At 35.8% G+C, this 17,934-nt stretch overlaps 1 protein-coding gene across 12 annotated transcripts in view; it reads right to left on the minus strand.

The window, feature by feature from the left end:
* The window catches only part of ZMYM4 (zinc finger MYM-type containing 4), a 122,571-nt gene that overhangs the window by 16,464 nt on the left and 88,173 nt on the right, over window positions 1–17,934 (minus strand). For all 12 annotated transcript variants that reach the window (XM_047724764.1, XM_047724763.1, XM_047724757.1 and 9 more), the window contains 8 exons: window positions 15,134–15,252; window positions 14,275–14,446; window positions 12,350–12,403; window positions 11,374–11,553; window positions 10,934–11,028; window positions 5,401–5,572; window positions 5,128–5,223; window positions 2,884–3,035 (listed from right to left, as the gene is read on the minus strand). In XM_047724764.1, the coding sequence (XP_047580720.1) occupies window positions 2,884–3,035; window positions 5,128–5,223; window positions 5,401–5,572; window positions 10,934–11,028; window positions 11,374–11,553; window positions 12,350–12,403; window positions 14,275–14,446; window positions 15,134–15,252 (1,040 nt within the window). The remainder of the gene's footprint in view (window positions 1–2,883; window positions 3,036–5,127; window positions 5,224–5,400; window positions 5,573–10,933; window positions 11,029–11,373; window positions 11,554–12,349; window positions 12,404–14,274; window positions 14,447–15,133; window positions 15,253–17,934) is intronic.

Here is a 17,934-nt window from a genome sequence, read left to right on the forward strand (position 1 = left end):
TTTTAAAAATATATTTTACAATCAAGAAACTGAACCAAAATATAAAGGAAACAATAATTAAATAAGGAAAGTACTCTTTTGAATCTAGGGAAAGTGAACGCTGCTTGCATAACTAGATACCATCGCAAACGTTATTGATCAGAAATATACTTGTATCATGTACAAAAGTGAATTTCAGATGTATTAAAGATAATCTTAAAAAAATTTTTTTAGAAATAAATTAATGAGAATTTGAGTAATTAAAAGTAGGAAGTCCATACTAAGCAACACAGAAAAACCAGGAATTTTAAAGGGAAATAAATGCTTATTATTAAACTATGTAAAAATGAAAAATTTTTGAATGGCAAATATACAAACAAAAACTGGAAGACAAAAATATACTGGAAAAACCTGTTTCAAGCATTTACATCAGAGTTCCTATCCCCGACATAAAAGAGATCCTAGAGACGGAAAGGAAAAATCTGAATGACCAACAGCATAAAAAGATTCTACTTTATAAAACTGGAAAATACAAACTGGAGCCTAGGCCATCAGAATAATAAACATTAAAAAGAGGAGAATTCAAGAAATGGGCATGCATAACACTGCTGGTAAAGCTGTAAATTAACCATTCTCGGTAGTAAAATGAAAATCTATATTTGGGGGTGCCTGGGTGGCTCAGTTGGTTAAGCATCTGCCTTCAGGTCTGGTCATGATTCAAGGATCCCCGGATTGAGCCCTACCACCTCTGGCTTTCTGCTTAATGGGATGTCTGCCTCTCCCTCTCTTTCTGTCCCTCCCCCCGCCCATGCTCTGTCTCTCTTAAATAAACTTAATAAATGAAATCTTAAAAAAAAAAAAAAAAAAGAATGAGGGGCACCTGAGTGGCTCAGTGGGTTAAAGCCTCTGCCTTCAGCTCAGGTCATGATCCCGGTGTCGTGGGATCGAGCCCCGCATCGGGCTCTCTGCTCAGCAAGGAGCCTGCCTCCCCCTCTCTCTCTGCCTGCCTCTCTGCCTACTTGTGATTTCTGTCTGTCAAATAAATAAATAAATAAATAAATAAAATCTTTTAAAAAAGAAAGAAAAGAAAGAAGGAAAGAAAAACCTATGTATGCTTTAACCTAAAAATAAAAGCGCCAGTTCATCAGACATTCAAGTAAAATATTTACTAAAGCACTGTTTTTAAGAATAAGGGGGAATAACCTGAAGACTTTAAAAGAAGAAAAGGGTGAATAACTGGTATATTCATATTCTGCAATATTATGCAGCTTGCCTTTATAAGGGAAGCAATTTGATTTATACTCACCTGGAGGGACACACAGATTGAGAAAAGTAAGCTGCAAAAGAATGTGTATGGTAACAACCCCATTTTAAAAACTAAACACATCTAAAACATCTATACACACTCATAAATGTGTGGCACACAAGGACAGATTCAACACTGGTTATCAGAGACTGGGAATGAAAGAGAGAAAACTACCCTATTATGCGTTCAACTCACTGTTTTAACAGTTACACTGAGCACACACTACTTTTATAATTTAAAAACAAAACTTTAGGAATGAATGCCTAAATAAAAGGACATCCTCCCCACCATACAAATGGAAGAAAATCTGGCAAATAGAGAAAAAAAAAAAAATTAACGACACCCAGAGCCTTACCACCCGAGATGATAACCACTATCAACATATTTTGGTGCATTTCATTTTATTATATACTTATAGGACTGGTTTTTAAATCACTGTATGTTAACATATACCAAAGCACACAGAATTCATACTCTCATTTTGTTCATTTAGTGCTTTAATATTATATTCTTACATGTTATCAGAAGTTACTTTGTGAATAATTTTTATTGGCTACATAATATACAACTTTATAAATATACCGTAATTTACTTAAACATAATACTGGGGGGGGGGGGGGTGCCTGGGTGGCTCAGTGGGTTAAAGCCTCTGCCTTCAGCTCAGGTCATGATCCCGGTGTCGTGGGATCGAGCCCCGCATCGGGCTCTCTGCTCAGCGGGGAGCCTGCTTCCTTCTCTCACTCTCTCTCTCTCTATGCCTGCCTCTGATCTCTGTCAAATAAGTAAATAAAATCTTAAAAAAAAAAAAAAAAACTCTAGGGGGCATTGAAGTTATTTCTAATTTTGTGCAAACGATGTCTGAACTTCAGAGTATTAGCCCTATCAGACTCCCAAAAAGTATTACTGGCAAAAGAGTATGAACATTCAAAAATATTCCTGAAACGTGTTCAAAATTGCTTTCTAGAAAGTGTGTACTAATTACCAACAGCTATGAAGGCAAATTCCCTTCACAGAATTCATATCAACAAAAACTGTTATAATTTTTTTGCTAATGTGATAGACAAATAATGTCATATCTTTTTATTTTGTTTTAAGATTTTATTTCTTTACTTGAGAGAAAGAGCACATGAAAAGACAGAGGAGAAGCAGACTTCCTGCTTAGCAGGGAACCCAACATTGGGCTCGATTCCAGGACCCTGGAATCATGACCTAAGCTGAAGAGAGCTGCTTACCCGACTGAGCCACCCAGGTACCTCTGTTATTTTAATAAGCATTTAAAAAATTTTTAATGAAACCACATGATTTACATAAACACATGTACACATACAGTCGCCTATGTCACTTTTTGTGAATTTTGCTATTTTTGCCTATAACTGAATAAAATGCACTATCCTCAATTTCTGTTACTCTACTAACAGTCTCAATTTGGCTTATGATATGATCAAGACTTTTAAATCAAGGGAAGTGGTTCATTAAGAACAGAGTATAAAAGCAATACCAAACGACCACATACACTATAATTTTTCAGCTCGAATCACAAGAGCTATCAAAATTATTAAAAACGCAATACATTTTAGAACAATTACTGAAACTGATACCTGCTGAATTCCAAGGCACAAGTATAAGATACTGTCTGGATCATATTTTTCACCATTTGGTCTCCGCACCTCTTGGATAAACTGGCATAAACCCAAACTCAACTCAGCGAAAGTGCAGGACAGAATATCTTCCTTCAGCTTGATAGAACGGACTACGGAAAGGTAGAAAACATCTGAAATATTAACTTATTAAAAAACATTAACTTATGAGAAACACAGTAACATTATTCATTGAAAAACTACTGACTACTACTGTGGGCTCAGGCACTGTAGCGTACACTGGTGAATACATGGATTACAGATAAACCCGATCTCAAGGCTTTTTCAGTTAAAGAAATAAAAACAATGCAGGGCACCATGTGTAACAGGTGCTATGACAGGGGTTGAATTTAAGAAGGATTCTAGGAAAGCAAATGAGGACCATCTATCTGACAGGGAAGGGTCAGGTGAGATTGTGGAGGATGCGACACAAATGCCAGACCCTGAAAGGTTTAAAAGACTTAAACAAATGAATAAAGAATTGTAATCTAAGGACATAAAAATATTCACCAAAGCATATTCCACAAAATACCAGTAACATGAGAGCTGGAGAAAACCAGATTTCTAAGATCTGATAAATTCAGAAAACAGCAGCATATTATATCTGTGTCTAAAGAATCTTCGAAGAGATATAAAAAGAGGTTTATTAAAGGTTCTGAGAATATCTGTATAAAAATGCTGTGTAACTTCCTCTAACTCAGATTAGAATAAAGAACACTTCAAATAACATACAACATCTTCATGCCCCTAGAAATGCTGAATACAGAAAAATGAAGATTGAGGGGACTCAGATGTACAGGACAAAATCAAGAAGGGTAGATCAGGGTAGATTGTCGTAAATCTAACCTAGCATATTTAAAGCTTTGAAGACAACTAGGAACTGAATTAATTTTACCAGGAGAGTGACCCAATTTGATTTGCAGAGATCCTAGAGAAAATGCAGATCCTACAATTTGATATGTAGAGAAAATACTCCAGTAGAGACCCTACTTCAATTTGGATTAAAGTGGAAGCACTCTTTCTAGTCACTGCTCCTCTGGATTTAGACATGTTTGCATGTTTTCAAAGACGCACTTGAGCTTCCCTGATTTGGTTTTGCAAAAGGTAAATGGTGGTTCAGAAGGGCAAGGACCATGTTTGACCTTTTCACCGAAGTAACTAACTACCATGCATGGTACATACCTGGTACATAAATTCAGTACTTTTTGGATGAATGAATAGCAGAAATGAGTAGGCATCTCCTGTGGTTATCGCATTTAGGCCTGGTAGTCTAATATAATATTACCTCTCCATTCTCCCTACCCCTTTCTTCTTTAAAACAAAGATTGCTGTGGTTTAAACTGGGAGTTAAAGGGCCTAATAAACCTCCCTAACAGAAGTATACTTTTATCACTCAGCAGAGATTACACATGATCTGCAGGAACTCAGTGAGTCAGTCACAGACCACAGCAGCCAGTAACTGCTCCAATAAGGAGAGTGACATGTACCTAAAAGCCAGCAGGGTAGACTGAGATGAAGCCAAGAGTGCAAGCAATTACCTGGTTGTTAAAAAGAAGGTATAGTTGGAAAGAGGCAAAATATCTAGTGACAAAGACATATTCATCCTTTCTTGCCATGCCCATCTCATTCCACAAAGATTACAGCAAGCATCTTACATAAAACACAGATAATAAAAAAGGAAAATAAAAACTAAAAACAAAAGTTTAGAATAGGAACTTCAATACCAGGGAGGAAAAAAGTTAAAGTAGGCTCTAAAATTAAACACTGCTGCTCTATGTGAATTGTTTATTGGGTCCCAAATTTCCTGGCACCCAGTCTCACAGAGGTTATTATTAGGAAAAATTCCCACAGAAGAGGAAGAAGGCTTTTCCAGGTATTTTTCTCAACACCACCACCAGAAGCAGAAGTGTTACACTGGGTTCCATGTGGGTTACTTTACAGATAAGGGCTCAAGAATACAGATTTGAGTCACCCACATAATGTAAGAGAAAGGAACACAATTCCTCGTATTTGTGTAACAGATTCATGCCGATACAACCTTACCTTTATAAAAAGCTCTTTATAATTGAGGATATTAATTTCTCTTTTACCATAAAACTCCAAATTTTAAATAATCTCAAATATTCCCATTTACAAATTTAAAATTGGCAATAATATTAAAAGCGATTCAGAGAATTCAGACTACAAAGAGAGAAATGATTTTACCTCTACAGCCTGGGTCTGAGGATTCTTGAGGGAGTGCATGGTCTTGAGAACTTCCTAAAGAGTCAGAACACGGGCTAGATGCAGCATGTTCAATACCTGACAAGAAGAGAAAAAGAAATAAGAAGTTTAAATAAAAATGGGAAAATTTAACACCAAAACCAAAGTTTTATGCAGTTTTTTACCTAGTAGGTATCCCTTTTGTATAGACTGATGGCTTGAACTATATAACCCCAACCCTCTCAATCAAGACACAAATTCATGCTGTGTATTTACCGCCACATTTCAGATCCCCCTGCTCTTCCTTGGCATTTTTCCACTGAACCCAGTTCTTCCAGGCATTTACCCCATACATGTATTTCAGTGTCATCCCAGACACTGAACACCCCTGAAAGGCTCCTTGAATAAGACTTCTGGGCTCCACAGCTACTATAGACTTCTTCCGTCCCTGTAAGAATTTCAAAAATTCACAGAATATAAAATTTAGTTCTGAATCTTTAAGAAACACAGTTCTCAATGAAAGAAGGGAATAAATTTACAGAACACACAATTAACTATTAGACCCTAAAGATTCAAGTTCTTCAAGCTAGAAAGAGTTTTAGAGGTTAATCAAAACCGCATGAGGAAAGAAAAAAATAGAGCTGAAATGCAGAACTCTAATAATTTCTAACATTCAAGTACTCACTATGTTCCAGATACTGAACCCACCCAATGAGGTATGAATAACCGTTATTACCACTCAAGTCTACTTCATGGAACAGATGAGCAGATCCATTCTGGGATACAAAAAAGACCCCATATATTCTCTAATTACAATTAAATCAAACTAGAAACCAATAATGAAATGATGTTAAGAAAATCCTGAAGAATTAGAAATTAAACAACACATTTATAAATACCCATGGTCAAAGAGGCAACCACAAATGCAATTAGAAAATATTTTGAACTTCAGTGAAAATGAAGACATCAATTTTTCCCCCACAGTGCTAAAGCTTACAATGACATTTATAATATTAAAATGTTTCTATGAAAAATAAATCAAAGTCTAAAATCAAGAATCAAAGCTTTACTTTATGAAACTAGAAAAAAGTAGACCACATTAAAACCCAAAGTAAGAGGGGCACCTGGATGACTCAGTCAGTTAAGCATCTGGCTCTTGAGTTCAGCTCAGGTCATGATCTTGGGGTCATGAGATCAAGCCCCACATCAGGCTCTACACTGGGCATGGAGCCTGCTCACTTGCTTGGGATTCTCTCTCCCTCTCCCTATGTCTGCCTTTCAATCTCTGTCTCTACCCACACACTAAAAATAAATAAATAAATAAATAAATAAATAAATAAAACCCAAAGTAAGGAAAATTAAAGAAATAATAAAAATAAGGAAAAAAATCAATGAAAATGGGATAGAGAAAAAAAAATAATAAAATTAAAAAGCTGGTTCTGGGGTGCCTGGGTGGCTCAGTGGGTTAAAGCCTCTGCCTTTGGCTCAGGTCATGATCCCGGGGTCCTGGGATCGAGCCCTGAATCGGGCTCTCTGCTCAGCAGGGAGCCTGCTTCCTCCTCTCTCTCTGCCTGCCTCTCTGCCTCCTTGTGATTTCTGTCTGTCAAATAAATAAATAAAATCTTAAAAAAAAAAAACAAAACAATGCTGGTTCTTTCAAAAGATAAAAAAAAATCAATACATTTCTAGCTAGAATGATCAGGGAAAAAAAGACAGAAAACATAAATTACCAATATCTGACCCTAGATACATTAAAAGGGGAGTTAAGAGAATGCTGTCATGCCCATAAATAAGGCAGACGAAGGAATTTCCTGAAAGATATAAACTAACAAAGCTTGCTCTAGAAGAGATAACCTAAACAGCCATAAACATTTAATTCATAGTTTAAAACTTTCCTACAAAACCCCTGTAGACCCACCAGTTAAATTGTATCAATTTTATTTTAGAAAACAGAAAAGGAGTAAACACTAACTCACTGTACAATGCTACCATTATGCTGAGAACAAGGCCAAAGAATCATTACAAGACTACAGATCAATCTCTCTCTTCAATGGAAACAATTTTCAACAAATTAAAAATAGAAGAGAACTTCCTGCCTGATAGGGGCCATCCACAAGAAACCTACAAGTAAAATTAGTTATTATGGCAAGACTGAACACTTGACCTATGATTGAGAATAGGCATGAAGATCTGCTCTCATCACGAATATTTCAACACTGTACTGAAGTCAGTACAATACATAAAAAAAATCCCAGCTAGTACATTACAAAAGAAAAGAAAAAAGAAAATGCATTACGATTGGAAAGGAAAAAAGTAAAACAATCTTTATTCACAAATAACAGGATTGTCTAGGTACAATATCCTAGATTTCAATCGAGCAAAATCATAGTACATATAATCGATAAAGAAAAAGAAATCTTGGGGTGCTGGGGTTAAGCACCCAACTCTTGATTTTGGCTCAGGTCATGATCTCAGGGTCGTGAGATCAAGTCCCACCCACAGTGGACAACACTCGCAGCAGGCGTATCTCCTTGAGATTCTCTCCCTCTCCCTCTGCCCTTCCCCCAGCTTGTACTCTTCTCACTCTCTCTCTAAAATATATAAAATTTTTCAAAAAAGAAAAAGTATCATGTTAACTGGAATTTAAAGAAAAACTTGAAACAAAATATATATATATATACATATATATATAAAGAAATAAATTAAAATAAAAGAAAAAAATCTCCATTTTTATATGAGAATGAACACCAGAAAATGAAATTAAAAATACTACTACTTAAAACAGGATCAAAATAAATTTCAAATACTTATTAGATAAATTTAGCAAAGTATGAGACTTGAACAGTATGAAACACTTGTTGTTGTTGCTTTAAAAAGATTTTATTTATTCATCTGACAGAGAGAGAGTACAAGCAGGGAGAGCAGCAGATAGAGTGAGAGGGAGAAACGGGCTCTCTGCTGAGGAGGGAGCCAGATGCAGAACTCGATCCCAGAACCCTGGGATCACACTTGAGCCGAAAGCAGCCACTTAATGAACTGAACCACCCAGGGGTCCCTAAAATACTGCTGAGAGAAATTAAAGATGATCTAAATAAAGGAGAAAAATACCATCTTCATAGATCAGACAGCTCAAAATTGCTAAGATATCAATTCTCTGCAAACTGACCTATGGATTCAGAACAACCCCAACCAAAGTTCTATCACACTTTTTTGTAAAAACTGACAAGTTGATTCTAAAATTTATATGGATATGCAAATGATGATTTTGAAAAAGAACAAAGTTCAAAGACTTACACTCCTGATTTCAAGACTCATTATAAAGCTACAATAATCAAGACATTTCGTACTGTATTAAAATATACAAAACAGACATATTAAAATAGACATAGTTCCCTATTCAAGGGAACAGAACAGAAATTCAGAAATAAACCGACACATATACAGTCAGCTGATTTTAACAGAAGTGCAACACAGGGGCGCCTGGGTGGCTCAGTTAAGCATCCAACTCTTGATTTCAGCTCAGGTCATTATCTCAGGGTCCTGGGATCAAGACCCACGTCAGGCTCTGTACTTAGTGCAGAGTCTTCTTGGAATTCTCTCCCTCCCCCTTCCCTCTGCTTCTCAAATAAATAAATGTTTTTTGTTTTTTTTTTTTTAAGTGCAATGTAATTCAATGAGGGAAAGCATAGTCTTTTCCAAGATGGTACTAACCAACTGGACATCACAAACAAAAACAAGAAACCTTGACATTTTACTCAATTCATACATAAAAATAATCTTGGAATGACACATATAAGCTAAAGTATAAAACTAGAAGAAAACATAAGAGAGTATCTTAGTTCTCACAGGTTAAGCAAAGACTTTTACATGGAATACTAAAAAGCATGAATCATAAAAGAATAAAAAATTGATAAAAAAGGACTTTTACAAAATCACAAAAGTTCTGCTCTTCACCATTAAGAAAACAGAAACGAAGTTGCAGAATAGGAACAAAAGTCATGTCTGAGAAAAGAATTACGTCCATAATAAAGAACACAACTCAGTGAGATGACAAACAACCCAGTTTAAAAAATGAGCAATAGTTCTAAACAGACACTTTACAAAAGATATAAGAATGACAAATATGCACATGAAAAGATGCCCAACATCATCAGTCATTAGGAAAACATAAACTAAAGCCACAGTGAGATACCACTACACACTGGCTAGAATGGCTAAAATTAACTGACAATACCAAGTATTAGCAAAGTCATGGAGCTGATTGGAACTCATACATTCTTGATGGGAATTCAAAATGGTACCAGCTATTACTCTGGAAAACCATTTGATAAGCTTTCTTACAAAGTTAAAAACACACATACAGTAAAACCTAGCAATCCCACTTCTGCGTGTTTTTCCTCAAATGAAACTGTATGTTCAGACATTTATATCTAGAATGTTCATAGCATCTGTATTTGAAATAGCCCAAACCTGGAAATAACCCAAAATTTCCAACCGTTAAACAAATCCTGGTTTGTCCATACAATGAAATGCTACTCAGAAATAAAAAGGAATGAATGGCCTTCTGATACATGAAACAACATAAGTGAATCTCCAAAACATTACGCTAAGTGAAAGAAGCCAAACAGGGAAGACTACAAATTATGTAATTCCATTTATATGAAATTTTTAAAAAGGCAAAGCAGTACCATTTTGCATCAATTTGTAAAGGAGATTGGTGGTTATCAGGAGCTAGAGAAAATTGATTCCAAAGGTCATGAGGGAGCTTTTGGGACAGTGGAAGAGCTATGGTTATGGTGGTAATTACATACTGAATATGTATGTTGAAGGCCATCAAATTTTATACTTAAAATTTATAAATTTCTGGATCCAATTATAACTCCAAAGAGATAATTTTTTAAAAATAAGGCTATTAGTCTTTCAGTTTTAGTATGGAAAGATCCTATCAATATAATAAACAGTCCATGTGAATTTCACTATTATACTATATTATAAAAAATAATAAACTTCATTGTTATATGTAAAAAAGAAAAAAAACTAAATTTAGAGACTTTTAAAAAAGTGTACAACAAGGATTATAAAAAACTTTTTAAAGTAAAATAGAACTAAACACCCTCGATTATAAAAACAAAAGAAAAAGACCATGATAAAAGAAATACAAAGTAAAAGGTAATGGTCTTTTTTTAACAATAGCTGTCTGTCATATTATTGTTATTCTGAGTTCATCAATTATAATACAAATACATTTAAAGAATTTTAAAAATTCATTAAAATGTAATGATTATGTGGCACATACAAAGGTGTTGTTCATACGCTATTGTGGAGTGGCAGGAATGCTGCCCTTTCTTGTGTCTATATGGCTGAAGCCTGGACCATGAGTAAGTACATGCTCCCAGCTCATCAAACTCCGGTAACTCCAGAATGACTTACTGTAACGCAAGTGAGTAACAGAACAGAGTAACAAACCATCCACTAGTAAACTGCAAATTTTCCTGGTAACCCTTCAATCGGATGGAAAAGTCTTATAATGATGATCCAGATGATGACAATCGCAACAAACACTGAGCAGCTACATAATAACCACATACTAAGCATCTGCCATGTGCTGCCCTAGAAAACTTATCTTAGCAACTCTATTACCGAAACATCGAGGTTTACACATCCCTTTAAAATATTCAAAAATACAGCTCTTGATTCTACGAGACAGAAATAAAGGCACAAAACTACAAGACTGTGTAAAACAATGTATGGAATTCACTAAAAAACACCGAAGGAAAGAAAATGGTAAAAAAATTAAGCTACTGCTTACTCTTCGTCTAGGCTGAGGGAAGCCATCTCTGTGCCGTCGTCTTGTTCGGGAACGAGCCTGGATTCCCTGTCCTTTATTCAGCGGGTCAAAGGACTCTATAATAATTAGCAGAAAGCATAATTTGAGGTAAATAACTCACAGATTTATATAAAGACAGACTGGGGGAGGAAATATCAGGTAATCATCTCTATATTAATTATTTTGTTCATGATAAAATAACTTACTTATATTCTTAAGAGAAAGGATATAGCACTTAAAAACTTTAAAAATCAAGGAAACCTCCTACATGGTTACTATAGAAAGGTTAAAAAAAATTAACCATTTATTATTTAACCTTCAAAGGTAGGGATCATTTGTGTTCTAGATTATTACACAGTATATCTGCTTCATAATGTCAACACCAATATTCTAAAATCAAGAGTATTTTATGTCACACAAACCAGATGGAAAATCTGCTTCCAGATCCTGCTCAGTTTCCCCTTTTGAGAGCGGTTTCAAGTCTGAATCAGCCTCTTGCACAGCATTTGACTTTAAGGCATAATGATTCAACTCTTCCTCCCAGCTATGTGGAGTAGATACTGCCTCTGATTCAAGGTCACCACTGTATGTACTTCCTTGGTCTGAAACAGACAGAAAACAAACTCAAAATACGACAAGACTCTATATAGCTGAGAAACCTTCTTGAACTCCAGAATAACAAAACTGAGATATGATTGCTGATTTAACTAGGTACACTAAAGAATGAAAACTTCTTCAGCAGCCTCACAAAACTGGCTTCATATTCTTGGTATACACTTTAGAGTATTATCTCAATTAGTCCTTAAAACCAGTATGTGAGGGGTGCCTGGTGGCTCAGTCATTAAGTGTCTGCCTTCGGCTCAGGTCATGATCCCACGGTCCTGGGATTAAACCCCACGTTGGGCTTCCCTCTCAGCTGGAAGCCTGCTTCACCTACCCCCAGATGCCCTTCTTGTATTCCCTCTCTCACTATCTTTCTCTCTCTGTCCAATAAATAAATAAAATCTTAAAAAAAAAAAACCCAGAAAGAAAAAAAACAGTATCTGAGGTACCTTTTATTATTCGCATTACATATTAGCATACACAAACACCTGATGTACCCTACAAGTAGCTAAAATTGCAAATATTAAATCCAAGGATACTAATACTTTATGATTTGTATTACTAAATATTTTCTTTTAAAGATTTTATATATTTATGAGAGAAAGAACACAAGCGGGGGGAGGGCAGGGAAGACGAAGCAGCAGACTCCCTGCTGAGCAGGAAACTTGACAAGAACTCTATCCCAGGACCCTGGGATCATCGCTTGAGCTGAAGGCAGATACTTAACCAACTTGAGCCACCCAGATGCCCCGAGGATTGTATTCTAAGATCTGAAATATATGTAGAATTACAAACCTTTTTCAAAAATCTTGGTGTCTAGAAAGAGTTCCTGTTCAGAAGTTTGGGATCCTAAAGAAAAAAAAAAAAAAAGGTATACATTTAACAACTTACATGTATACATAAAGTAAACTGGATCTCAAATGAAATAACTGCATTACATAAATGAATCGTACTAGTGAATGCTAAAATAGCCTTCATATACAGAAAGAATGATTCATTAATAAAACTAGGCATTAGTGGTAAATGAAGTCAAAGAAATTATGACTGATAACAGTAGTTATATTTCTAGGTAGTAGTATGAGAGAAGTCAGGTCAAAAGAGACCTTTATTTTAGATTTTACACTGCTGTGCTTTCTGAATTTTTTTTTTTTATCATGAAACACATACACACACAACTTACAAATTGACAAATATGCTTTGAATTGCTTTTTCCTCCCAAAATATAATATGCCTTACCACTGCACTGAAAAGAACAGAGCAGAGTTTTACCAATTAACTACTTAAAAAGTTTTAGGACTCAAAGTTAAAAAAAAAAAAAAAATGCTTTTTAAAGCCTAGGAAAATTGCTTTTTTTCTCTGAAATAATATATAAATTAGCCAGTTCCCTTCAGATGGAATTCATTTCTCTCTCCTGTATGTTTCTAAACCATTTGATTTTACTTACACTATAGTGATTATAACTATCTTTCTTAAAGGTTAGTTTTGAAAGTTTTTCCGGTCTGACTCAATTTTTAGGTTAAGGCAAACTTAGAATATTTATACAGAGGAAGCACCTGAAAATGTTAACTATTAATGTGAATGGAGATGCCAACCTAAAATGAAGTTTATTATCAGGAAGTGCTCAAACTTCTAAACCAAGTATCAGAAATTAGAAGATAAAGCACAGGGGGCAATATCCTAAGACATTAAATTCCACATATAAATGGGTCTCAAATTACAAGATTATATACTAGAGAGCAAAATGAGAACAGAAACTGAGATAATAACAAATAAACTTTTTATGCATCTCTGAGAATATATATGATTTTAAAACTTAATGGCAACACAAGAGGAAAGCTGACATTTTTTTCAAATGCTACAGTGTTTTGAAAATCATCTAGCATTTATTATGCAAAATCTAAACCTGGTGGCTAGCTTCGTAAAAACTGTCACTGAAAAAAAGAAAACATATGTCAGGAAAGAACAATTTCCTGACTCCTCAGTGATACAGGAAAAGGCCTTCGTGTATTTCAACTATCCAAACACCATTTTCTCTATCTCTTCTTATACCTACAAATCAAGGAGGTACAATTAAGGCTAGAAACCTTTCTGGATATGTACTGCAACCTCTTGTTACTGCCATTTGCTTTGGAGTCAAACAGAATTCAATTGGTTCCATCACATCCTGACTGCATAACCAGGGCAAGTATGATATCCTATTTTCCAAATGAGGAGTTTCAAGTAAACAGTATTCATCCCACAGGGTTGCTGTAAAGGTTAAATGAGATTATGCCCATAGTGCATTTAGGACATGCCCAGGGTATGGTAAGCACATAACTACTGTTCTTATTGATGGTCTACCCTCACAGCATGGGATTTATCTATAGGTTATTTTGAGCCAAACGATTTTCCCATCCTAAGGCTCTATTTACCTTCTATCAAAATGCTTACTGTTACACAACAGGAATTCTTAAATAGGCATCATGCTTGGATATAGGAATAAAGCCAGAACATAATCATGAAAATTGATTTACAGATATTTTTCTGGAACGATTAAGAACTAAAAATAGAATATTAATACTTAATTTTATAAAAAGGATAGAACTTTCAGTTATCAATTTTAACAAATCCATACACTTGCTATTTAGAAACACCTGACTATCCAATACTTAGTATTACTTGAGTTACCCAAATATTTTTAATTGTACTTTTTACTTTCTTTACTTTAAAATTATACCGACCTCCCTGGGATAGAGTTTTCTCCTTCTCTTCGTCTTCTGCAATCATTTCTGCCATCTCAAGAAGATCAGCTTCAAATGGATGTGAAGGAAGTTTCTCCTTAATGTCTTCAATACTCTCAGTGACTTTATCTTCATTATCCATTGAGGATGGAATTAGCATAGGGACAGGCATCTGAAAGACCGAGAACAGTTTCTGGGGAGTATGTCTGTCAACAAAACTATTATTTGTGAGATGATTTAAGTACTAAAATAATGAACAAATGGAGGTATTTCTATTACTAATGATTAAAACAGTCCTGCTAGTTTGTTCTTATAAGACTAGAGCCATTTGAATAAAAATTCAATTCAGTGCTTTTCTGGACAATCAACAAAATGTGTTTCTGAATCACCTAAAAGAGTAATTATCTAACACATTTTTGTTTCTGATTATATTCTTGCTTAACATTTTCAGTTTCACACAACCATTTTCCTTAAGAATTCACCAAGGAAAAATATGTTTCCAATAAAAAAAGAATACATTTCTAAGAAAAAGAATGATGTAAATCACAGTTTTTACTTTCTCACCCCCGCTACACTCTAGAATTTTAGCACATACACACAGTTTCTGTTCTTTTTCTGTTTGAGTGGTCTTATTGTGTATGAAACATTATGAACAGGCTACATCACAGCATTCTCTGAGAAGGCAGGGTATAAAGAGAGGCAGTCCTTCACATACTCCATATTAAAAAATACAGTGATATGATAATAACTATAGTCAGGAATATTTTACAAACAAGTGAAGAGTTTTTTTATGGCATTCTAACATTTTAGTTGAGGAATACGTGCACTAAATCAGTCTTATCTCTAAATGATTACTCACTGGAACTGGAATGCCAAATGGGACTGGTGCATACTGAGTATAAAGATGAAGAGGTATGGGCACAAACACTGGTACGGGAACTGGTACCACAATGATCTGGGGCTGACTTGGAGTGTCTTCTAATGAAGGGGAAAAAAATTACAAAAAACAAAGAGGGTTAGAAACATTCCAATAACAAAAAATTTGTAAAGGAACAAAGATTTATAGTCCAAAAGAATTATAATTAAAAAACTTTTGAAAGCACATAGACTTGGGGTGCCTGGGTGGTTCAGTTGGTTTAGCATCTGCTTTCGGCTCAATGATCCCAGGGTTCTGGGATGGAGTCCCACATCAGGCTCCCTGTTCAGCAGAAATCTGCCTCTCCCACTCCCTCTGCCTCTCCCCCCAGCTTGTGCTCTAAGAAATAAATGAAATCTTAAAATATAAAAATAAAAAATAAAGCACACAGACTTATAGTTCAACGTAAGTGTGATCTTTGACACTCAGAGTCCACAAAAGTAGAAATAAATGAAGTAGAGAAGAAAAGATTGAAGATAGCAGTGGTTAAAAGTGGTCAACACAGGGCGCCTGGGTGGCTCAGTGGGTTAAGCCGCTGCCTTCGGCTCAGGTCATGATCTCAGGGTCCTGGGATCGAGGCCCGCATCGGGCTCTCTGCTCAGCAGGGAACCTGCTTCCCTCTCTCTCTCTCTCTCTCTCTGCCTGCCTCTCCGTCTACTTGTGATCTCTCTCTGTCAAATAAATAAATAAAATCTTTTAAAAAATAAATAAATAAATAAACCAACCTTTCTTTAAAAAAAAAAGTGGTCAACACAACAACAACTGATATGAAGATACAGTGAATGAAGGATATAATTTGGATTAATGAATAGAAAGAACTGGAACAGTAATCTTAGAAGAGAGTAATAGAAAACTGATAACATGAGTAAGAACAGAATGTTGAGGAGATTAAGTAGGCAGAAGAGCCATTTTTGTGAGGCTATAATGAACTTTTAAAAATCTTTCCAGTAGATAACCTGGAACTACTACAGATTGGTTAGCATGGAGTAATATGATGAAAATGTCATTTTAGGGTGCCTGGGTGGCTCAGTGGGTTAAGCCGCTGCCTTCGGCTCAGGTCATGATTTCAGGGTCCTGGGATCGAGTCCCGCATCGGGCTCTCTGCTCGGCGAGAAGCCTGCTTCCCTCTCTCTCTCTCTCTGCCTGCCTCTCCGTCTACTTGTGATCTCTCTCTGTCAAATAAATAAATAAAAAAATCTTTAAAAAAAAAAAAAAAAAGAAAATGTCATTTTACAAGTTTAATTTGGGGGCGCCTGGGTGCCACAGTCAATTGAGCATCCAACTCTTGGTTTCAGCTCAGGTCATGACAGCAGGGTCGTAAGATGGAGCCCCACATCGGGCTCTGTGGTAGCATGGAATCTACATGAGGATTCTCTCTCGCCCTCTCCTTCCCCCTCTGCCTTCCCCTCACTCATGTGCACATGTACACACACTCTCTCTCAATAAATAAATAAAATCTTGCTTAAAAAAGTTTAATTTGGAGACCCTCTTAGCATGGAATAAGAAGAATATCATGTATAAAAGTAGGCAACAATTGCAATGTGTAGAGCTATGATGATGAGGACCTCAACCAGGGTGGTTATGATACCTATAAAAAAGAATGAATATATACAAGCAGATGTTCTGAGGTACTAAAAGATGAAATAGAACATAGAAACCTAAATATGAGTAGGGAAAAAGTGAGTATGATGGAGAATTCATTCAATTATTTAGCAGGTATCCTACAGAGTCCTTTCTGTGTGCCAGAAAAATACTCTAGAAGATTATAAAACCATTAACGTAAAAGAAAGATGATGCTATTGACAAGAAGTGAAAAACTGACAAGCTGAGTAGGGTCAGAGGTGGGAAATAATATGGGATCAATTTTACCATGGTCCAGTGGACATTAAAAAAAAATTACTTAAGAATAGGGGACTGGGAAAAGTGGGTGACAGAGAAAAGGAGATACAGGCCTCCAGTTATGGAAGGAGTAAGTGATAAGAATAAAAAGTAGAGGGACGCCTGGGTGGCTCAGTTGGTTGGGCAGCTGCTTCGGCTCAGGTCATGATCCCGGCGTCCTGGGATCGAGTCCCACATCGGGCTCCTTGCTCATCAGGGAACCTGCTTCTCCCTCTGCCTCTGCCTGCCATTCTGTCTGCCTGTGCTCGCTCTCTCTCTCTCTCTCTCTCTGACAAATAAATAAATAAAATCTTTAAAAAAAAAAAAAAGAATAAAGAGTAGAGTGTAAGTAATACAGTCAATGATACTGTAATAGCAATGTGATGGGACAGATGGTAGCTATACTTGAGTTGAACATAATGTATGAACTTTTCAAATCACTAAATTGTACACATGAAACTAATGTAACACTATGTGTTAACCATACTCAAAAACAAAAGCACCCAAATCACCTGATTAGCGATGTCTAATAACCAAGCTACATAATACTAAGTCATTATTAATTCAATACAAATATAGGCTAATGTCATCTGTAGCATTACTAGTCAATGTGGTTCATGGGAGCTTTAAGAAAGTCAAACCCTCAGACCCCACTAAATTACAATGTACTTAATAAAATTCCTAAGTAATGCATATGCATATTGATGTTTTCTCAAACACTGACCTACAGGATAACCTTCCAGATCTAGGATTACTTTCTGGTTTAAGATTTCTGAGGCTTGGGACACCTGGGTGGTTCAGTGGGTTAAAGTCTCTGCCTTTGGCTCAGGTCATGATCCCAGGGTCCTGGGATCAAGTCCCACATT

The sequence above is a fragment of the Lutra lutra genome, chromosome 4 (genome assembly GCF_902655055.1).
Source record: "Lutra lutra chromosome 4, mLutLut1.2, whole genome shotgun sequence".
NCBI lineage: Eukaryota > Metazoa > Chordata > Mammalia > Carnivora > Mustelidae > Lutra > Lutra lutra.